This window comes from Dendrobates tinctorius, unplaced genomic scaffold (genome assembly GCF_039654945.1).
Source record: "Dendrobates tinctorius isolate UK_male_01 unplaced genomic scaffold, ASM3965494v1 ptg000056l, whole genome shotgun sequence".
NCBI lineage: Eukaryota > Metazoa > Chordata > Amphibia > Anura > Dendrobatidae > Dendrobates > Dendrobates tinctorius.
The window spans coordinates 11071495-11096220 of record NW_027361724.1 but is presented as its reverse complement, the minus strand read 5'-3'; the positions used below and the strand labels follow the sequence as shown (position 1 = coordinate 11096220).

Below are 24726 nucleotides of genomic sequence, written 5' to 3'. Positions count from 1 at the left end.
GTTTATACAGAGCTTAGATTTCAGAGAACTGGTAGATCTGTAGCAGAGAAAATAGTTTTAATCCAAACTGCAGCACCCTGTAATGTAAGTGACACATCGCTGGAATCAGGAACTCTACACTTACATAATGTTGCTCTCAGATAGGGTAGCAAAAACTATGTGACATATTCCCTTTAAGCTTTCTGTAATGTATTCTATATCTGTTCTACTATAAGCAAAACACCCATCATCCTAAATCCCCCTGTACACATGCTACATAATTGCAAAAAAAACCTCTCAGAATAGTCTTCATTATTGAGGTTAATTAAGTAAGCATGGGCCTTGTAGTCTTGAATCTCTGCACTATTCAGTAGTCACACATAGCCACGGTTTGGCGCTTGGTGCTAGTGGTTCAGCTCGGAGAGGGTGATGAAATATGTGCGTGGGCCCCTAACTAGGTATCTCTGATTACAACTACAGTGTAAACCTACGAGGAAACCTCAGCAGATGACCGTGCTGTCACTGAAAAATCTCGCCCATATAGTGGTAGATACCAGCCCTGCAGAGTGTGCACATGATTACAGTAAAGATATAGATGGTGACTTACAAATGATGTTTGTTCTGATGCAGTCGTACACTTTTCTTTTGTGTCTTCTAAATGATAACATTGCCATTGCCCCCTAGAAAATATTAATGCCCTAGTAAATAATGTCCAGATTTTGCCACTACAAAGTATTAATACTCCCTGTGCACCTTTAACAGTCACAATACCCTGATTGCTCCTATAGCAATAATGCTTCTTAACTGCCCACTAAATATTTAATAATGTCCCCCATGTACAGCCCCTCTATACACAGTGTGATGGGCCCACAGCTCTCCTTACACAGCATATTGGGCCAACAGCTCCCCCATACATAGCATGATAGGCCCACAGCTCCCTTATATACAGTATGATGTCCCCACAACTCCCCTTTACACAGTATGATGGGCCACAGCTCCCCTATACACTATATGATGTTCCCACAGCCCTCTTATATACATGATGATGAGCCCACAGCTCCCCTATATACAATATGATGGGCTCATAGCATCCCTATATACACATTATGAGGCGCCCACAGCTCCTGTATACACAATATAATGCCCCCACAGCTTACTTGTACACAGTATGATAGCCCACAGTTCACCTATACACAGTTTGATGAACTTAAAGCTTCCCTATACATAGTATAGTTTGGGCCAACAGTATGCCCCAAACAAGATAATATACCCAACATTAGCCACCAAACTATATAATGGCCCTTCATTAGCCTCCAAACTATAGAATGGCCCCCACATTAGCCCCAAACTATATAATGGCCTTACATTCGCCTACAAACTGTATAATTGCCCCGTATTAACACTGTCATGATCCCAGTGCAGGTTTTGACCTGCACGTCAGGGGTTAATGTCTTGGGCTCAGTGCAGGCTTGACCTGCACACCGGGGGTTAATTATTGTAGCCTCTCTTTGGCTCAAGGAGGGCTTCTTACAGTCCTGGGAGACTCCAATCCCTGTCAGTTATACTTTTGCCTTTGGCTGAGTGTGGTGACCCCTGTGTGCCTGTGCCTTCTGATTGTCTTCTAGCTTGCTTATATGGTTCTGACCCGGTTCTGTCCCCTGTTGTGAGTTTGTCTCTTGATTCTGTACTGTTTATCTGCTTCTCTGGTTTCTGACTCATTGCCTATGTCCTGACTAGTCACTGATTGCCCCTCTTGTAATTTGCTGCTATCTCCGTGTATGACTCATTGCTTACGTTCTGACTACTCTCTGCTTGTCCTTCTGGTACCGTGCTGCCCTCTCTGTGTATGATCCCCGTTTGTCTGATTTGAGGATCCCTGTAGTAGAATCCTGCACTTATCTCCAGCAGCAGGATGCTAAGCCCCGCCCCCTGCAGTCACATGATCGTAGGTCCTGCACTGCTTTCTACCTTCAGTGACACAGGTCCTGTGTGCCTGGAGCATGCATCGTCACCACTGCTGCCCCGCTCCACAGGTATCTTTGGGCACAGGTTTGTAGTCAGGACATGCGCACTGGCTCAGTGAGCAAGTGCAGTGCGGTGTTCCTGACAAACACCCAAACTGTATAATGGCCCCCACATTGACTTCCATGTTGTATAATGGCCCCCACACCCTGGTTCAGGATCCCACACACTGGTTCAGGGTCCCCCATTATTTATGATGGCCTCACAATCACACCACAAGTTTTTTATAAAAATAAAATACACTATATACTCACCTAATCCTGATTCCTGATGAGTCCATAGGCAAGGCTCAGGCAGACCAACGAGCTGATATCATAGCACCCATGTATACACAGAACTTCAGAGTCCTCAGCGTGCACCTCTACCACTGTGTCACCAATGGAGAGCGGTGGTGCAGGGGGGTCATGTCTCATTGCACTACCGCACAGCATGCCGATGTAGTTAAGGGTGGTGGTACCTCTGGGTGGGACTCTCTGAGCATAGGGCCCGGGGCAACCACACACTCTGCCCCCTTGGTAACTATGCTACTTACGCCCATAAAAATGAGCAATAATAGAAGTCAATGTTTCAAGCTATTCTTCATATTCATATTCCATCTATCACCAGTTCCTTATAACATTATTTGTGCAGATAAAATCCCAGATTTCAGTAGCAGACAAATAAAAGAGAAATCTCATCCACACGCTGCTGACATTTCCAGTGCAGAATAATATAATAATAATAATAATAAATTTTATTTTTATAGCGCCGACATATTCCGCAGCACTTTACATTTCAGAGGGGATTTGTACAGACAATAGACATTACAGCATAACAATAATCACATACAGTAGATTATAACACATACCAAGAGGAAAGAGGGCCCTGCTCGCAAGCTTACAGTCTATGAGGAAAGAGGGAGACACGAAAGGTGGGTGGTAAAAATAAAGTACACTCATTGTCTTATAAAAAAGCAAATTTACTACTTTCAGTGCAGCAGGCAGGGGCACAACTATAGTGGCTGAAGTTACATCTGGGTCCTGAAGCTTAAGGAGGGTCAGTTCTTTTACTTACAGCACTTGGACCGAAAATGTGGCCGTGTGAACTTGGCTTCATATGTGTGACACTATAATAAATGCTTATCTCATATGAATAAAAAGAAAATAAAAAATAACCCTAAGTGCTCGTGCAGACGACTGTATTATCGGTCTGAGTGCAATGTGACGAAACATCGGATGGAGCTCGGACCAATGTCAGTCTATGAGACCATGCAATAGTGAGGGCCAGTCCGGGGAAAAAAAATCACTGCACGCTCAAGTACCCTATGTTATTCATATGCACTATTGTTTTTTACTTACTGCAGGGTATATGTTAATTTTGTCTCTATCTTAGGTTTTTCAAACTCTGATCCCAGTGTGATTAGCATTATCAACCGATTCTCTTGGATGAGAGAATATACTCTGGCGTGACACTAGCTTCCAACATTCAATTACCGTAGTAAAATGCAGAATACAAATATAAAAGTCTGTTTATCCAATCAGATTTCTATAGTCTTATTTAAAATTGGTAAAGTATAACTCTTTCCTTCAGATACTCATCCTTTAAATTACTTACGACTTTGGTACTACTTATCCTTTCCTTCTCCCTCTTTATTTCCCCCCTTTCTATTTGCCTATTATGCCTACCTAAGATGTTGTAAGATTACTGTACATAAAGCAATTATCTGACCCCCTGCGTTAGGAAATATAACAATAATTTGTTCTGTTCTTTTTGCATGTTTATCCAATGAAAATACCTGAAATCTAAAAATGGTAAAATAATGGAGTCTAAGCTAATTTTCACAGTTATTAAGGCCTCATTCCGATGTCAGTTTTTCACATACATGTTCTATCCGTGCTGTTCAGTCATGTGCCCACTATAATTAGCGGGGCTGCTCATAAGTCTGTAGTTTTTCCGCTTAATTGTCTGAAAAGATGGGAATGGCAATTTTAGATCTGTGTCCCGAATCAAACTTTCCAATACAAATCCATGGGTCTGTGAAATGCTCGGACAACACACTGACGGCATTCTAGTTTCATCTTAGTGCTGTCTGGTTTCCACTGTCTAAGACCGAATTCAGACATCCGTGAAACATGGTCCATGAATAGAAAGTGATATTCGGACTCGTCATGGATCTCCCAACAGTACCTAACAGCCTCATAAATATGGTTGATATATGGACGATGACATACAGACTAGCTTTGTGTCTCCTAATCTGTACACAGAAGCCTCATATGCAGAGGTATAGCTACAATAGGTACAGGGAATGCAATCGCACCCAGGCTCTGGAGCCTAGGGGGTGTAAAGGGTCCCTTTGGCCCATGTGAAACGACCATTACTATTAAAGACTTGCAATTATTGGGTGTTCTGTTGGAGCATTAGCATTGGGGCCCGTAAGCTTAAAGTTACGCCACTGCTCATAGGCATATGAGGTTGTTCGGTTCGTGTTGGGAGACCTGAGGCTTGTCCGTATGTCATTTTCCATACACGGACCATGTTTCACAAATGTATGAATTAGCGTTATGCAAAAAGAAACTCAAGAATTGATCTTTTTTTAATACGAGCAATACTGATGGTAAGAAATGAAGCACTGATTAAATACCGATCCAGCCAACTTATGGAAGTCAGTCAATTTTTTTCTTATAAGAGAAAAAAAATGTATGTCTTAATGAGGCATTAAGAAGAGAGTATGTTACTGAAGATCAAGGGTGAAGATGATAGGATATAATAAACTACAAAAGAATACATTCACATGGATGTGTTCCATAGTTGTAGCCTAGTGACTTCCTTTCTACACAGTATTTGGTGTTTTTTACATCAGTATTTGTAAGCCAAAACCAGGGTGTGGGTGATAAATCCGGAAGTGGTGACGTGTTTCTATTAGACTTTTACTCTGAGTGTTCCACTCTTGGTTTTGGCTTATAAATACTGATGTAAAATACTGACCAAATACTGAATGTGTGAACACTGGTGTTTTATATAGCAGAATGAGCCTTATTGTCCCCTCAGGATCTATAATTCAGGAGTCACTTCTACCTCTACACCCCTATGATGCCACTTTTCTATTCTACCTTTTGTAAGGGAGACAAAATTCTAACTGAAAAACACATAGAAACTGTAAAAGTCATCATATCAAGTGATAAAATGATTTACTCTTATCCTACTGGAGAGGATTCTGATATTCGGTCTTTTTTATGCTAGAGGGGGGTATAAGTCAAGTAATAGGATGTTATTGTGAGTCCAGGAAATAGGAATTCCTATAAATGCGATAAATAGGAAAAAGGAAATGGATATTGTTAGATCACTTCATTTTGATCTGACAGCGAGCTGTGGCTACCACAGTTTATCTGCAATATCTTGATGTTTCCTAAAGACGTGGTTCATCTACACAGAGCATGATGCGTAGCCCACTATAAATTCATCCCATCCATCAAAAGAGGATCTTTGAATTTTCATCATTTGTCTTATACACTGATTATGGGAGCAATTATGGAAGAGCCATAATGAAATCCCACTCCCTGTACTAAAGAACCCACCACTATTCATTGCATGGGATGAGGAGATGGGTTTCCTGGATTTGTGACATCACAACATTTCTCAATGGCAGATTGGGGCCACAACCAACCGTGCCTATATTCTGCTCATTATACAACAAGAATAACCACAGACTATATCAGTTATGTACAGTATGTATGACAATTCTGTAATTTCTTATACATATAGCTTTTCCTACCACATACTGTATGCATATGATTGGATTATTTTGACCACCAATGATACCTTGAAAAAAATATTGTCTCCGAAACAGATGTACCGTATAAACTGCCCAATTCAAGTCCAAACTCTACATAGTACCAGGTCAGCAGTGAAGTAGAGTTGTGTCAATGAAAAAGTCAGGAAGTCTAATATGATTTATCTTTAGCCTTCTTGATCTTCTAGCTTCAACTTTATTGATGAAAAAGTTTAGACTAACGCCATTAAAAGGGGTTTCCAACTTTCCACCGCTAAAATAATTGATAAAAAACATGCACCAGGCTCTAAAAATAAAACAACCATAGTGATGAATCCCTGCTACTACTCTAATAACCATACATATTACACTGCTCAAAAAAATAAAGGGAACACTTAAACAACAGAATATAACTCCAAGTAAATCAAACTTCTGTGAAATCAAACTGTCCATTTAGAAAGCAACACTGACAATCAATTTCACAAGCTGTTGTGCAAATGGAATAGACAACAGATGGAAATTATTGGCAATTATCAAGACACCCTCAATAAAGGAGTGGTTCTGTAGGTGGGGACCACAGACCACATCTCAGTATCAATGCTTTCTGGCTGATGTTTTGGTCACTTTTGAATGTTGGTTGTGCTTTCAAACTCATGGTAACGTGAGACGGACTGTACAACCCACACAAGTGGCTCATGTATTTTTAATAACCTGCTAAGGGAAAGCAGACAGCTGTGAATTAGTCTTCTTTGAAGAATGTCCCAACCACCATGAAGCTTACCGGCTTATAAATATCAGCTCCCAGCTGTCTACTTAGTTTTTACTGGTTATTAAAAAGGGGGATTATAAAAAAATTAAAATAATGTGGGGTTCTGGATTTAGCCTTGGCTCTTCTCGATTGTCCTGGTGCAGTGGCAATTGGGGTAATGGAATTGGAGTTGATGTCAGCTATGTAATATCTACTGACTTCAAGTCCAGTTGTTAGTAATGGACAGGAATCTATCAGATACCTCCATTTTAGCCCCATAGTCAAAAGTAACACACACACAAAAGTTATTTTTTGTAAAAAGCAGTCCATGACAAATTCCCTCCTTAACCCATTTATTACCATAAATAATACATAGGGCCTGCCGTAATCCAAACAGAGGTCCCACAACAATCTCTAGCTTCTTGGTTCAGTCAATAATATAAAGCCCCGTTCACAGAATGCAGCTCCATAGACTGAAGCTCCAGCTAGTGCCAGGGCTTATGCTGCACAGCGCAAGAACTTGGCTGCTGTGACAAGCGGTGACATCATTAAGTTCATTGCAGTTCACAGCCGTTGAACTGCGGTAACCTTACTGACGTCACCTCTCGCAGCGTGAGTGCTTACTGCCATACAATATTCATGGCCTATTAATATCAGCCCACAGCTGTCTGCTTTGCCTTTGCTGGCTATCATAGAATCATAGAATCGCAGAGTTGGAAGGGACCTCCTGGGCCATCTTGTCCAACCCCCCTGCTCAAAGCAGGATTTGCTAAATCATCCCAGTCAGATGTCTGTCCAGCCTCTGTTTGAAGACATCCATTAAAGGAGAACTCATCACTTCTCGTGGCAGCTTGTTCCATTCATTGATCACTCTAACTGTCAAAAAGTTTTTTCTAATATCTAATCTGTGTCTCCTCCCATTCAGCTTCATCCCATTGCTTCTAGTCTTTAATGTGCAAATGAGAATAAAGTTGATCCTTCTACAATGTGACAGCCCTTTAGATATTTGTAGACAGCTATTAAGTCTCCTCTCAGTCTTCTCTTTTGCAAACTAAACATTCCCAAATCCTGCAACCTTTCCTCATAAGACAGGGTTTGCAGACCGGTCACCATTAAAAATAGGGGGGACCCCTGAACTGTAACAGAAGACCCTTGTGCATGAACAATAAAGCTCTGTTCACAATGTAAATGGGGGATGAATTTGATGACTAGAACAGCACAGACAGCATTTTTGCTGTCAGAAATAAAAACAGAAACCTCTCCGCAGCAATGACAGACCCTATTTTAACTTAGTAGGGTCTGTCAGGTACCATTAGGGTCTGTTGTATAATGGAGTCAGCACAGTGTTCTAGCTTCTGTTATGAATGGAAGTCACAATGCAGATGTGAACAGAGCCTTATTTTCCAAAATTGAGGTGCTAGTCCCCCAGTCCTATTCTGATTTCACAGGTCTGTAACAATCATCCATTGATAACGAGGTTTTGTACAGTTTCTCTAGTAGACATGAATTCAGTATTTTCATTGTCGTTTTCAGAGGACGGCACACTGCAGCAGTGACATTACATTACCATGCATGCGATTAGTCATTATTAATTATCTTTAAACCAGGAGAATAAAAAAGTAGTCCCTGAGGACATATAATGATGACAGAGAATTCCCATTTGCTTTTCATTAAACTATAATGAACTATTCGTGGTAATGGTAAATTATACTGGTAGGAAGAACCTTAAAGACAAACCCAGATGAAGGCATCTAATGCTCATTTAGTGGCTTCATTTGAGGGGACAAGAACAGGGAACATCTCTAAATCCACATCTATAAGACTCTTTTCACACTACCATAATGTTTTTCATTCATTACTAGCCATGACTACTATACTATTAATTTTGGAGCAGAACTTGAATTCTAATGGAATAAATTAAATATAATACCAGTAAGGTTTTATTTAGGGCTCAGATTTTTGTAATTAATCTGCCAACTGAAATTTCTTTGGTTATCAAACGTACCAGAACTAGAGTTGGTGTGAATTGAGTCGTATGACCAAGTCTATCAGCCATGTCAGTAATCTGTGGACACTGGATGGGGTCCTTGACAACAGCCCCCTACCTGACGGCATCCATGGCTAATCTTTTAGTTAGCCGGCGTGGTGTGACATCACATATGCATCTCACAGCAATGATAACATTGTACCAATTTGGCTAATCAAGATGTAAAGTGGTTTGTGAAAGTATTCCCCCTTCGACTTTTTACCTATTTTGATACATTATGTCCTATGTTTAAATATTCTTGTAACCCAATTTGTGTGTAATTCATCAGCACTAAATAGTGTTGGTTTGTGAAGTGAGAAAAATATAGACATAAATTAAATTTAAGGGATCAAATAAATAAAAATTGTCATGTGCATATGAATCCCATCAAAATTTCAAGTGCAAGCAATTACTTAATAAATCACATGCTTAGTGACAGGACATCCCCCTGTGTGCAATGTAAGTGTCACATGGTCTGTCAGTATATACAAACATTTTCTGGTGGCCACAGATGCTGCCACACCATTAAGCAAAAGGCACCACTAACCAAACAACACCATGAAGACTAAGGGGATCTCCGAAGAAGTAAGGGACAAAGTTTTTCAGAAGTACATGTCAGGGTTGGGATATAAAAAACAATCCCAATCTCTGATGATCCATCAAAGGGAAAGAACATGGTGCCACAACAAACCTGCCAAGAGAGAGCCGCCACCAAAACTCTCAGCCCGGGTAAGGAGGGCACTAATCAGAGAGGCAATACACAGACCAAAGGTAACCCTGAAGGAGCTGCAGAGTTCCCAAGAAAAGACTGGAATATCTGTCTATACTACCACATCGAGGTGGCCTTTATGGAAGACTGGGAAGAAAAAAAGCCTTTACTTACACACAAAAATTGTAAGTCTCGTTTTCAGCTTGCTAAAAGACATGTGGCAGACTCCTCAAAAGTATGGAGGAATGTGCTGTGGTCAGATGAGACCAAAATTGAACTTTTTGGATAAGACCAAAATTGAACTTTTTGGATGAGACCAAAATTGAACTTTTTGGCCTCCAAGGTAAAAGCTATGCCTGGCACCAAACCAGCACAGCTCATCACCCCCAAAAACACCATTAGCATAGTGAAACATGGTGGTGGAGGTAGCATCATGCTCAGGAGATGTTTTTTGACTGCAGGGACAGGGAAAATGGTCCTAGTCATGGGGAAAATCTACAGTCCAAAATACAGGGATATTCTTGAGCAAAAGCTGCTTCAGTCTGTCAGTGATTTGAGACTAGGACAGAGGTTCACCTTCCAACAAGAAAACAACCCAAAGCATACTGCTAAAGCAGCACTTGAGTGGTTTAAGGAGAACGTATAAATATTTTTTGAGGGGGCTAGTAAAAGCCCAGACCTTAATCCAACTGAGAATCTGTGGTCAAGCTTGAAGATCGCTGTTCACCAAACCATGTAAATTGAATGAGCTGGAGTAATTTTGCGTAAGGAATGGGCAAAAATCCCAGTGGCAAGATGTGGAAAGCACATAGAGACTTATCGAAAGCGACTTGCAGCTGTAGTTGCCACAAAAGGAGGCTCTGCAAAGTACTGACTTTAGGGTGGTGAATAGTTATGAACACTGAAGTTTTCAGTTATTTTGTCCTAATTGTTGTTTGCTTCATAATAAAAAGAAAACCAAAAGTTCACAGTTGTAGGCATGTTCTTTACATGAACTGATGCAAACTCTAAAAAAAATAGTGACATTCCAGGTCGTGAGGTATCAAAACATGAAAAAATGCCAAGAGGGTGAATACTTTTGCAAGCCACTAAAGGATGCAGATCTCAGGCCTTCCATACAGGTGCTACAGTTTAGTGGGCAATGGACCAGTTCCTGTGAATCAATTTGCACCAACTCTAATTACCAATATAAAGTTTGCTTATTTCTGATTCTGTTTATGGGATGAGTTGATTATTAAGCAAGCTTGAAAATAACTGCTCTTGGCAGCACATCATCGTGTGTAAATAATCATTATGTGCACATCGAAAGTACGGTAGGCCACTGTAGACGGGCCGGTAGATGCCTGATGATCATTTTGCATGTAGCTGATCTGTGGACGCTTAATGGCCCTGGTCGGCCAGTCTTACTCGACCCTTAAGGTCCCCATATATATTAGACTAATGACAACTAATGACAGATTCGACCAACGGTCTATAGCGTATTGGGGAGCCAGCCGAATCATGGTTGTGAGAGATGTTGATCATGCATGTCTGATTTCAGACTCCTGATGGCAATATTCTTCTGGAGATGTACCATGGGGCGACGTGTCAGCCTGCACTTTCTTATAGAGAACACAGGAGCGTTCGGCCGAGAGAGCCCTCCTGTGTATGGAAGAGTCGGCTGTGGGCCAAACGATGGTCTGAAGCAACCTTCGTTTGCCAGCCATCTAATGTGTATGGCCAATTTTAGAGATCAATAATATATACAGCTATATCATCAACCTAGATATGACAATAGACTGTGACTGTTCCCTCCTGGTACATTGGCTCCTCTGTAGTTACTGTCATCCGTACACTTGTACATGCTCACATGCTTACATTTTGCAAAACTCTTTCCATTTTTCTTATATGGGGCCATGGCCAAAAAAGCTCTCAAAAGTCACATTTGGCTCTGCATTGTAAGCAGTAATTGTTTGGTAAACTATCATTTACAAGGCTATATAACGTTAGCAATGGCACATCTAACAACACTGCTGTGAATTGAAATCTTGCATTTGGTTGTTAATCTTATTTGTTTACTCTTTCATTAATTGGTGGATTATTTAGTTATTTGTTCTCTCATCCAATAATTCATTCATGTAGGTCACAAAAAGAAAATAATAAGTCGGTAAATTGCAGCTCTACTCAATGTCTATGCAAATGACCGAGAGATCTCCGTCAGTCCTATAAATCTCAATGAAGCCTTGGTCTTGAACGACCATGAACCTCAACTCAGCCCTGACAAAGTGAGGATGATGATGGGGGAATCAGGATGCTGTTCATATAATCGGGCATTTATCATCTCTCCTGTGGATAATTATCATCTATTCTGTGTTCATTAACGCTTGCTAAGACATTTTGTACAAATGATGGTGTTATGAGCACAGAACAGCCCGGGAGATAGCACAATCCTAAATCCTATCAGAGATGTGATGAGAACACAAAGTGCCATTTTAAGGTGTCTTTATATGGGACTTGACTAAGGAGGTTTGTTCCTTTCTTTACAGGGCGTGATTATTTCTTCTTGAATAGTGTATGAAATACAAATTATACTGACATATACTACGGGCCATCTAGGTGCTAAATAGTTGCTGTATTGCAGTTCTGCAAAATTGGTAATATATACTGTATACTACAGTGCAATGACTTTACATTCTCAGGTTTCCTCACTGAGAATTCATTCCTACAGAAGCTGCTCACCTTAGACCGGACATTATCAAAATGTGCACGTGTGCTGTAGGTATACACATATATATATGACCCCATTGCTCATTGGTGAGCACTTCTGCTAATGACCTTTCTAGAGGTAATCTCAAGCAAAGCATTTAGGGTTAGGCTCGCTATCAGCTGTGGAACCACAGGATAACAACCTCTTCTTTAGAACTTTAAGGAAGTTGTGTTTTTCAGATCAACTCTGTTTCCTGCACAGAACATCCCACCAAGGCATGTAATGTAGCAGATGTGATAAAATTCCCATCCCCCACGCTCTTTCCAAAACATACACATCCTTCTTGGTGTTCACATGCACTACAACGAGCTTCCTTGAGTCTCATTTGATTGTGAGATAAAATAATGCATAGAATTGTCTAGATGACATAAAAATGCAAGAACAATTCTATCATTTTCCAAGCCATGGAGCCGCCATGGAGCCTGCAGCTTATATTCATGTCAATTAATAACAAAAATAATAATGGCAATGAAAAGTAATGTAACATTCCATTTCTGGGGATTTGAGTAATAACAAAAATAGCATTTATTACATTATTGCCCAATACTAGAATTAGATGCAACATTAAAAAGTAGATTGGCCAAGCTACTAATTGATTTGATACACAGTATATGATGCAAATACTGCACACTACTCTTCCCTAATAGTAACATTGAATAATATGCTTCAAAGGCAGCTATATTTGGGGATACAAAATAAGCAAAATAAAAGGAAAATCATCCAAAGTACAGTACTGATATACATTCCATTCTCGTCACAGCTCTTTGTGGACAGCTAGTGGGTAACAACAGCTCCTAGATGATGCTCATTGCACGGTATCTGTCTACCACCATGTTAGGAGGTATCTGGTGTTTCTCATCTTGCATGTATGAACTATGTGTCAAGCACTAGTTGCGCTTACAAAGATCATCAAGAAACAGCATAGATGTTATTTTTATCCCTACTTACAAATTTAAGGAGCATTCCTTTAAGACATGCAATATATTGGTCTATTAAAGGGGTTGTCCAAGACTTTGACATTGATGGCCTATCCTTAGGATAGGTCATCAATGTCTGATCGGTGGGAGTGTAACACCTGGCACCCCCGCTGATCAGCTGTTACTGGTGTCAGCAGTGGCCGGAACTGCTCAGCTGTGGAGCTACACATCACAACTCTGTCCACTGTTTAGTTGCCACAACCAAGTACTACACATTCACTCCCTATTCAAATCAATAGGTGTTGGATGTGCAATACCTGCTCGCGGCCACTATTTTGTTGATGGAGCTGTGCAGCTCTGTTCCTGAGCAGTTTTGACCGATACAGGGAACAGCTGATCGTCAGGGGTGCCGGGTGTCACACATCCACCAATCAGAAATTGATGACCTATCTTTGAAAGATTGTCCACAAATGTTAAAGTCCCATAAAACCCCTTTAAATGTAAATCTAAATGTAAAGAGCATATTCGAAAACCTTGGAAAATTAAACAGCATACAAAATAAACTCAGAGTAGTTTATCTACAGTGACATATTACTTTGGCATGTGCATCATCAAAACTAAATTTAGATACTTTAGCCTTTGAGTAATGGGTTGTCACACTGGCTGCTACTGAGAAGTATGGAATCCATAGAAAACGTAGATCATAAGTTCATGATATGTTATGGTACAGTGATTACTTAACATTACAATGGTCAGCTGGACAAATAAACACGAATTCTGTTACACAGATAATTTCGAGGGTAAAAATTAAAAGGATAAAATACAATTTGCCATTCTCAATATATTGACCTTTGAGTTGTGGTAAGTGTGATTTTACGTTCTGTAGAGCCACGATGGTAAGAAATGGTTCCCATTCATCCCAATGACTGACATAGAATGGTAATTACGCTATGCTTAGCCATTAACCTAGCTAAACCAGCTGATTATGGGGATCTCCGTGATCAACTAATCTTACAAGGGATAGCTTAAATCACGAGTGCACAGCCAGTGGTCTTGGGGCCATATGCCACATTACGAATAGCACTATAGGGACGGATAATTATGAATGATGTGCTGTGTGGTCATTTATACACCAGCCACATTTGGCAGAATGAGTCCTGACTACTGACTCCTTTAGCACAGAAAGGAGTAGATGAGGTGAAGAATTGGCCATGCATGACCCCTGTCATATTCATTGTAGCCTATAGGAGAAAGAAAACACTCCACTGTTTCAGCATCTGGCATCTACAAGGTGGGTCATTTATATGGATACACCTGGGTGGGCCATTTATAAAGTTGGATCCAAAATGGCCAACTTCAAAATGGCCACCATGGTCACCACTAGAGTTGAGCGAAACGGGTAGGTCATATTCAAAAGTTGCCGACTTTCGCTGAAGTCGGGTTTCATGAAACAAAACCCGACCATAGCGTGAGGTCGGCCACGAGGTCAGCGACGAGAGCGCCAAAGTCATGTTTCAAAAGATGCTTCCAGCGCCCTTTTTCAGCCAATGATGGAGGACGCACACTGTGGGCAACGCGATGAGATAGGCATCGGTCACCACCATCTTTGAGAAGGGCATGCAAGTGATTGGCTGGCTTTGTGTGGCGTCACAGGGGCTATAAAAGGGCGTGAACGCTGACTACCATCTTACTTATGCCGATCTTAGACTAGGGAGAGCTGCTGCTGCTGATTCTGTAGGGATAGCGTTAGGCAGGGAAGAAGAACCAAAAAACTGCTTCTGCTGTTAGCGATTTCCACTTACAACACAAAACTTTGTGTGCAGTGACAGGGGAGGCTCTATTTTTGTGCATCAGCTCTGTTGGTTATTAGGCTGCCTTATAAGGCTCCCTGATAGCTGCATTGCTGTTAGCACACTGCTGTGCAAACTGCTTTTTTAAAAGCAAAAATACTTTTCTTCCTCTTTTCTGCACAGTTACCAAGCGTTCATTTTTCCACCCTTTTGTGTGTGCAGCAGTCCTGCTTATTAGGCTGCCTGAGTCCATACTTGGACTGAGAGCATCATTGTCAGTGTCCTCAAATCTCTAGTGAGATCCAAAATCTCACCAATCCTATAGACACCCTCCACCTTGTCATACACCATCCAATTTCAGTCTGTTACATTGAGGTGTAATCTCTACTGGGCCAGAGACAATAGTTCTGTGTCCTCAAATCTATAGTGAGATTCAAAATCTCACCAATCCTATAGACACCCTACACCTTGTCATACGCCATCCAATTTCAGTCTGCTACATTGAGGTGTAATCTCTCCTGGGCCATAGACAATAGTTCTGCGTCCTCAAATCTATAGTGAGATTCAAATTCTCACCAATCCTATATACACCCTCCACCTTGTCATACACCATCCAATTTCAGCCTGTTATATTGAGGTGTAATCTCTCCTGGGCCAGAGACAATAGTTCTGCATCCTCAAATCTATAGTGAGATTCAAAATCTCACCAATCCTATAGACACCCTACACCTTGTCATACACCATCCAATTTCAGTCTGTTACATTGAGGTGTAATCTCTCCTGGACCAGAGACAATAGTTCTGCATCCTCAAATCTATAGTGAGATTCAAATTCTCACCAATCCTATAGACACCCTCCACCGTGTCATACACCATCCAATTTCAGCCTGTTACATTGAGGTGTAATCTCTACTGGGCCTGAGACAATAGTTCAGCGTCCTCAAATCTCTACTGAGATTCAAATTCTCACCAATAGTAGATACACCTTCTAACTTGTCTTACAGTACCATATAGCTGGTGGTATTTTGGGTACATTTTCACAAAAATGAGCAAGTATGGTGGATGACGCCATGGAAGTGGGCGGGGGTTGCCAGCTGGTCCCGATGGTGGTGGTGGTGTTGCATCTGTTGGTAGTGGCAAAAGCACAATAGCACCTAAGGCAGGAGGTGTTGAGCCTGCGTCATCGTCTGGCTCCACAACGCCTCGAAGGCTCTCTTTTCTGGGAGTAGGTAAACCACTTTTAAAGCCGGAGCTTCAGGAACAAGTTTTGGCTTACATTGCTGACACAGCCTCCAGCTCTCTCGCCTCCTCTTCTGAAGTTTCAAAAAATAAAAGCACTGAGTCGTCATTGGAGGCTCCTGGTCAGGAACAACACCTTTCCTTGTGTCCTTCACCTCTACCAAAAGTGAAGGATGTGGCAGGCCACACTACCGATTACTCCATGGAGCTTTTTTCACATACCATGCCTGGGTTATCAAGTCAAATCGTGAATTCCCCAGTCCAAAATGAATCTGACATGGAGTGCACTGATGCACAGCCACTGCTAGATTTTTCTGCTGGTACATTCACTCAGAGCACTACATTGTCCTCGCAGTGTACTGAGGCAGAATCAGACCCTGATGAAACTCAGGTGCCCGTTCTCACATACTATACCACCTTACACGGTGACACAGAGGCACATGAAATTGAAGAGGAGGTGATGGATGACCCAGTTGTTGACCCAGATTGGCATCCATTGGGGGAAGAGGGTGCCGCTGCCAATAGCTCAGAAGAGGAGGAGGAGGATCTGCAGCAGGCAACGACATCGCAACAGCTGTTATCTGGCAGGACCGTAGCAGTCCAAAAACGTGTTACAAAAAACAAAAGAGTTGCAGGACAGCTTGGCCAGACGGTCAAATTAGCACAGTGTGCAAGGTCTCAAAATGTCTTCCTTAGTAGGAAGAGTGCAGTGTGGCACTTTTCTGAACAAAATCCTAATGATCAGGCAAAGGTTATCTGTAAGAAGTGCGCAAAGACCTTTAGCCGAGGGAAAAATCTGAGAAATTTGAATACCAGTTGCATGCTTAGACATTTAACCACCATGCACTTGCAAGCGTGGACGGACTACCAAAGCTCACGTACCACATGTGCACCTGCTCCGAATGAAGGTAGTCAGCAACGCTACATCGCTTCCCCCACTGTAAGCCCACCGGTTAGCACACCACCAGCAGCAAATGTCGAGGTGTCGTCGCAAGGGAAAAGCAGTCATGGAATCACAATGTTATTGCTACGAAATACTGAATCTAGGCCATCAGCAACAAAACCAACACCATCACTATCACCAACCCTCTCTCAGTCCGCCATGTCCACCGCTAGTTCCACCATATGCAACTCTCAAGTCCAGCTCACCCTACCAGAGACTCTGAGTAGGACAAGAAAGTACTCATCCTCTCATCCACGTACACTGGCTTTGAATGCCCACATTGCCAAACTAATCTCGTTAGAGATGATGCCCTACTGGTTGGTTGAAAGCAAAGCTTTCCGCGAGCTCATGGCCTATGCAGTACCACGCAATGACCTACCCAGTCGGCACTTCTTTTCACGAAAAGCCATCCCAGCTCTCCACGTGCATGTGAAAGACCGCATTGTCCATACACTCAAGCAATCAGTGAGTGGAAAGGTGCACCTCACAACAGATTCATGGTCCAGTAGGCATGGCCAGGGCCGTTACGTGTCCATCACTGCGCACTGGGTTAATGTGGTGGATGCAGGGTCCACAGGGAACAGCAGCGGCGGGACAGTGCTGCCTAGCCCACGGTATAGGAAACAGTTGGCTGTAGGCGTTTGACCCTCCTCCTCCAGAAGCGAAAGCTCGTCAACAGAGTGCAGTCGCACGACCACTCCATCCACAGCTGCCAGTGTTGCACACGAGGTGTCCCACTATCGAACAGCTAGTGGTAAGCGTCAGCAGGCTGTGTTGAAGATGATGTGTTTGGGAGACAGCAGACACACTGCGGAGGTACTGGCCGACTACTTGCAGCGACAAACTGAGTCATGGCTGGGCAGTCTACATCTTGAGGCAGGCAAGGTAGTTAGTGATAACGGCCACAATTTTGTGGCAGCCACAGCCCTTTCAAAACTCAGACACATACCTTGCCTGGCTCACACCTTGAACCTGGCGGTGCAGTGCATCCTCAATAATTATCCGGAGTTAACACCCATGCTCCATAAGGTGCGAAGACTGAGCTCGCACATCCGCCGGTCGCCCGTACACTCCAGTCGTATGCAGAAGCTGCAGCGATTGCTCTACCTTCCCAAGCACCGCCTAATTATCGACGTTGCAACAAGGTGGAACTCCACCCTGCATATGGTTCAGAGGCTGTGCGAACAGAGGCAGGCCGTAATTCATTTGTGGGAGGATACACAGGCAGGCAGTTTGCAGGCAGACATGGAGTTGTCTGGTGTGCAGTGGTCGAAGCTGAAAGACCTCTGTAAAGTCCTTCAGTGTTTTGAGGAATGCACACGGCTGGTAAGCGCAGATGACGCCATCATAAGCATGAGCATCTCACTTATGCGTCTGCTCATGCAAACTTTGATGCACATTAAGGAGCAGGCGTCTGCAGCCGAGGATCAAGAGGAGGAGGGAAGCCTTGATGACAGTCAGCCATTTTCTGGTCAGGGAAGTCTCATGGACGAGGTGGATGAGAAGAGGAAGAGGAGGAGGAGGAGGATGATGGGGATGATTATTTTGGGGAGGAGGATGCTTCTCAGGGGGCAAGAAAAATGTTGGCGTGGCAAGGTCAGGTGCAGGGTTTGTGCGTGACTGGAGGGATGTGGATTTGCCAGAAAGTGCTCTTCCACCCAGCACTCGCAGTGCATCATTGACACCTGGAACATTGGCCCACATGTCTGATTATGCCTTGCAGATCCTAAAAAGGGACCCCCGCATTGCCAAAATGATGAACGGTGACGACTACTGGTTGGCCAGCATCCTGGATCCACGCTATAAAGGCAAATTCCAAAACATCATGCCACAGGAGAACCTAGAGCTAATATTGGCTAACAAACAAGCAACTCTGGTAAACCGTTTGTTTGAGGCATTCCCAGCACACAGCGGCGGTGATGTTTATCCAACAAGCCGTAGGGGCCAACATGAAAGAGGTGTTCGTGGTGCACACAGCCGAAGTGGCGTTGGACACAGGGGTTTCATGACCATGTTGTGGACTGAATTTTCAAGTACTGCTCACACGACTGGTAATACTGCATTGATCGAATGTGACAGGAGACAGCAGTTGTCAACTATGGTAACAAACTACTACTCCTCCCATATCAATGTTCTCCCTCACCGGTCATTCCCCTTTGACTATTGGGCCAGTAAACCTGACACCTGGCCTGAATTGGCACAATATGCCTTACAGGAGTTCGCTTGCCCTACTACTAATGTGTTACCTGAACGAGTCTTCAGTGCTGCTGGAACAATCCTGACAGAAAAAAGGATCCGTTTGTCGACCCAAAATGTTGATGATCTAACCTTCATTAAAATGAACCATGCATGGGTTTCAAAGGATTTTGTCCCACCCTCCCCTGCTGACACGTAGGTTGCCAGAAAAATGGCTTGCTTTTGTCCTCCTCTTCTGCGGACTTCTCCAATTACTCCATTTGCAGCTGCTGAATGTCCAACATCAACATATGCCAATTTTTCCACCTCCCTAACTGGGCCTCCCCCCACAGGGCCGGGGTTACCACCTGGCGCACGCACCCATGCGAGTGCCGTTGCCCTGGACAGGTGGGTGGGCACACTGTTTGGCAACGGCATTGGCACAAGGTCCCTCATAGTAGAATCAAGGGTCTCTGACGGTGGGGGTGCACACCCGCCATCAGACACACCGGCGTACTATGAGGGGCCCTGTGCCAGTGCCGTCGCCAACGAGTGGGCCCCCCTGCTTGCTCAGGATCACAGCACTTGCAAAGTTGAAATACTTCCCTCTCCCTGCTCCACCGCCTTGACGTCTTCCGCGTTTCCTGACAGTGACATTCTGGTCAGAGAGCGCGATGACAGCTCGTCTGTACGGCCTCTGCCTAAACAGTCCAAGTGCAGTGAGATGGAAGATGGGGACGACGAGGAGTCCAGACTAGTACAGGATTCCCTAGGAGGACACTTATTTAATTGTTTTCAATGTTGGGACAGCTATTTTTGGGGAGCACTATACTCTTGAGAATGATATATGAGTCCCACCATACACTGGAGCATTCCAAAGGTGGACATCAGACACTGGAGCACCATTTACAGGGCCCATCATGCACTGGAGCATTAGAAATGGGGCCCATTATATATGGAGCATTATTTAGGCCCATAACACAGTGGGGACCAACATATACTGTAGCATTATGTGGAGCTCATCATATACTGTTTCAAACATTATATGGGACCAATGATTCTGTATGGAGAAATATATGGGCCTCATTACTCTGAATAGCGCACTATGCGGTGGCCATAATACTGTATGGAGTAATATACTGTCCGTTTTTGGAGCTATTGGAGAATTTAAAATGGATATCAGTCATGAGATGTAAGAAGTGAAGTATTTTTCATTGTACTTTACCTCTATTTCTCTGCCGTATCAGAGGATCATGAATTGTGGCATGTGTTAAAGGAGCCCATTGACACACTTTGGCCCTGGGCCCACGAAAATCTGGAGCCAGCCCTACCCCCCCACAACTTTAGCCAAATAACCCCCTGTTTTCAATGCCTAACTATTATTTTAAACTAAATCAAGGTTGACAAGCTTAAGTAATAAGAATTGATGTTTTTGGCATTAAAATGGACACTGTGGGTGTGTTTCCTGTCCTCCACTCACTGCCGACTTTTCTTCCCCATTGACTTGCATTGGGTTTCGTGTTTCAGTCGGCCTTCGACTTTTCACGATAATCGGCCGATTTCGTTCGACCCGACTTTTGAGAAAGTCGGGATTCATGAAACTCGACGACCCGAAAAAAGGCAAAGTCACTCATCTCTAGTCACCACCCATCTTGAAAAGTTTTCCCCCTCCCATATACTAATGTGCCACAAACAGGAAGTTGATATCACCAACCATTTCCATTATATTTAGGTGTATCCATATAAATGGCCCACCATGTACTATAGTAACTAAATGCATGATCTCCTCCTTCTGGACTGCAAACCCGTGAGAAGGGTACCTCTACTGTACTGATAGGTGGGAGCCCAAAAAATGGACCCAACACCTATTAGCAAATACTTTCAATATGCAGTAAATGTCTCAGAAGGTAATAATGCAGCCCATGGAGTTGTTTTGATATGACAATATGATCCTCAGGATCTAAAAAGTTTGTGCATCCCTAACTTAAAAAGTGATTGTCCAAAATTTATTTAGAATTGAGAGTCCTCAGTGGTTGATATCTCTATCTACTGGCTAACACGGTACAAAGATATATATCTTTCCTGTGTCCAAAATGTAAAACCATGTCGGGACAAAAATATAGTTTTTTTCCTGCGATAGTGAATATCTATTCAGAAAAAGGTCTTATATTTCACTTGAATTAAAGAGAGTATCCACCACTAGGACAACCCCTTCTTAATCGATATGCTGACCCCCAGTGAAATAACAAGTCATATGCCGTTCCAGTGGTTTCGGCACTGTCTCTCTCGAAGCTCTCGTAACATTTTACGTCATGTGAGACCATCACTCTCTCCGCCTTCGGACATAGGGCATACATTCGGAAGGGGTAAAAGAGCAGCAGCGCTCACTTCCTCTGGATGTAAGTGATTTGTCTAAAGACGGGGAGAATTAAGAAATCACTGATTGTCCGCAGGGCTTGCCTGACGCAACACTGTTATGTGAACTCTGGGAGAGACAATGTTGACAGTGTTGGAGCGGCGCCGGCACAGGATCTTAGCATACATAAGTGTTGTTATTTTATTGGGGGCAAAAAACTGATTGAGAAGGGGTTGTCCAAGTAGTGGACAACCCCTTTAAGCACTGAATTATAACCAGACCATTTATTACATGTTGATCAGATGACAAAAACTGCTATACTTCACCAGGAAACAAAGAAAAATGGCAACATGTAACATCAATGACAGACGTCCTTGACACTCATCACTCACCCACATCCATTATTTCACATAGCCCATTAACATTATCTCCAATTTTGCATTTGAAAATTGTTCCAGGGTTGCGGATATTTGCTCGTGTTGTCAGATTGGATTTTGGAGCTCCAACAATAATCCTGGAGTAAAAATAAATAAGCAAAAATAATTACATCAAATAAAAAAACACAAAATAAACCTGACATTTATCACAAAGGCATAAATATTTGACCTTTAAAAAAGAGTAGAATATGCAGTTTACTCACAGATTATGCAGATAGCAACCAGATTCACATTCTTTACTATGATGTAATGCAGAGGTTGCTGCAACAAGCTACATGATGGCAAACATTTGCAAAAATTCACGTTAACACTCACCACTTATCATCCCCATAGCTGTGGAAAATCACAGAATAACCAAAGAGGGATCCATCTGGTCCTTTAAAAACCAAGGGGTTCTCCTCATCTATATTGTAAGTTCCAGCAGGGATAGCAATGAGAGCACAGATCAGTGTAAGTCTCCAGATGTTGGACAGTTTGCAAAGTTTGTTGCCTTCTCCTCTCTTCATGATCATTTTAGAAGTTTTTGCTGCTTTCCCCAAAGTGATGTCTTCATAGCAATGGAATGATACTTTGTGTGTTCTGGAGCCTTGTGATTGCAGGGTAACTGTCTGTATCCAGCATCCAGCTGCCCATGTTGTATTTCAAGTGAAGAAAACTTTTTTTAAGTAACCGCCCATCAGTTCTGCTTCCTCCTCCTCCTCCTCCTCTCTTTAAGTTTTCGGCTCCAGAACAGAGACTGCATATTAGAAACCATTCTTGGACGTGTGTCTTCTCCAGTAATTACAGCTTGTCTGTGACATGGATAATAGATGACTACAACCCATTATTTCCAGTTCACTACTGCAGATCCTTAGCCTTCCTTACTTAACGACACTGAGGCTAAGAGCGTAGAAGAAAAACATCCGATTTTCCTCAAAAAAAAAAATTGTCCTTTTTGATCCTTCTGTTGGTTTGTATTCAATCAATATTTCATCCGTTTTATACATCAGCAGTTATTAACATTTGCAAGACCAAATACAGGTTCCTATGTTAAAGAATTATAATGTATCTCTAAAAATCAGACATTATATGGTTGATACATATGGAATATGATTTTTTTAGCGCACCCAAAGACTACAATAAGGGAGTCTCATCCGACATATTGAAGAAGAAACTAGTGTATGCTGCCATTTTTCTCATGTGTGGATTTGATACGTGGAAGCAAAACACTCATCTGAAGAGTCAAATTGAATAACATTGGTTCTAGTGCTGTCCTTGTAATATCGGTCTTTTTTCACGGAGGGCACTTGGACTGTAAAGTGAACATGGCATAAAGGCCCCATCACACACAGCGATCTCGCTAGCGAGATCGCTGATTTTGTGACGCCACAGCGATCTTGCCAGCGAGATCGCTGTGTGTGACGGGGATCAGCGACCGCCCCCCCGCCGGGTATTGCTGATCGTGCTCGATCAGCCTGGGCCATTTTTTGATCGCTGGTCTCCCGCTGGCCAGAGCGCATCGCTGCATGTGGCAGCGGGAGCCAATGATCAGCGAGGCTCCCAGCGCTCTAAGCAGGCGCTGGGAGCTGGTCTCTAAGGTAAATATCGGGTTACTAAGCGGCGCACATCACTTAGTTACCCGATGTGTACCTTAGAAACCTGCGTGCTGGCAGCTCCCGGCACGAGCATGCAGATTTCTAAGGTACACATCGGGTAACTAAGTGACGCGCGCCACTTAGTAACCCGATATTTACCTTAGAGACCAGCGTCCTCGCTGGTGCTGATCGCTGGTGAGAGCTGCCTGTTTGGCAGCTCACCAGCGATCATGTAGTGATGCACCAGCGATCCTGACAAGGTCGTATCATTGTCGGGATCGCTGGTGCATCTGTATGTGTGACGGGGCCTTAAGAGTGTATTATTGCTCATTTAGTTAGAGGATCAACATTTTTTTACAAAGATTTCTCATATAACTGAGCGCTATGGCACCGATTCGTCAAGACGGCGTTCTTAATGACGGTCTTAATGAGGGGATGTCCTAGAGTAAAATGCACCTGATTAATGAATTGGAACATCTGAAAAGTTGCTCCCTCATTCATGCATCGCGCCACAAAAATAGCATGCGGCGTCATGCCCCCAGTCCAGCCCTGTTCTTCACCATCACACATTTTGACAAAGATGGGCAAAACTGACATAAAAGCCAAAAAGTTGATAAATTTTGCAACTTATCGAAATCTCGGTATAACATATGTTTGAGAAAGGATATTGCAAAGAAACAGCTGTGCGCTGGGCACACTTTTTCCATTTGCCTATTTTTTTTTAAGGGACGTGTCTATCACTCAAATCACAAATAGAACTTGACACCATTTGGCACATGAACATAAATTTGGACCACCCACCAGACCTCTATAAAAAAAATACAGATCACACTATATATTCAGATACAGACCCCATTTTAAATCAACCCTTGCCTTGAAAGATGTCAGGTGCTAGTCATCACACAGTATATACAGAATATTTATTTGTAGGGAGTGAGCTTTGTACCCGCTGCCTCATTTACTTTGCACATGCGGCATTCTCTGATGTGGAAAGACGGGAGGAAAAAGTGAGATCGTACCGGTTCCTCTTATCAGTATATGCACCACCTTTGCCACTCTTCCACTTCTGGATGTGAGGAGTAAACCTTAGGCTGGCTTCACATTTGCGTATGGAGGAACTGCGGCCGTCTGCAGACTTCCTCTGTGAAGCTCCACCCACGGCCGCACCTCCTCGGGTCAGCTCCGCCTACAGCCGCATACTTCTGCATGCGGCCTGCTTACCCTATCTTTAACATTGGGTACGCAGGTCGTGCGGATGTATGCAGATGCGGCGACCCGCATCAAATGCATCATGCTGGAATTTTATGCGGGCGCTGCA

At 43.0% G+C, this 24726-nt stretch overlaps 1 protein-coding gene across 1 annotated transcript in view; it reads right to left on the bottom strand.

Moving 5' to 3' along the window:
• Nucleotides 1–22467, bottom strand: part of ITGA4 (integrin subunit alpha 4) — a 238913-nt gene extending 216446 nt beyond the window's left edge. Inside the window, exons 1-2 of the mRNA XM_073577489.1 lie at nt 22150–22467; nt 21790–21911 (exon numbers count right to left, since the gene is read on the bottom strand). Coding sequence (XP_073433590.1) covers nt 21790–21911; nt 22150–22346 — 319 coding nt within the window. The 5' untranslated portion in view covers nt 22347–22467. The remainder of the gene's footprint in view (nt 1–21789; nt 21912–22149) is intronic.
• Between the last annotated feature and the right edge of the window lie 2259 nt (nt 22468–24726).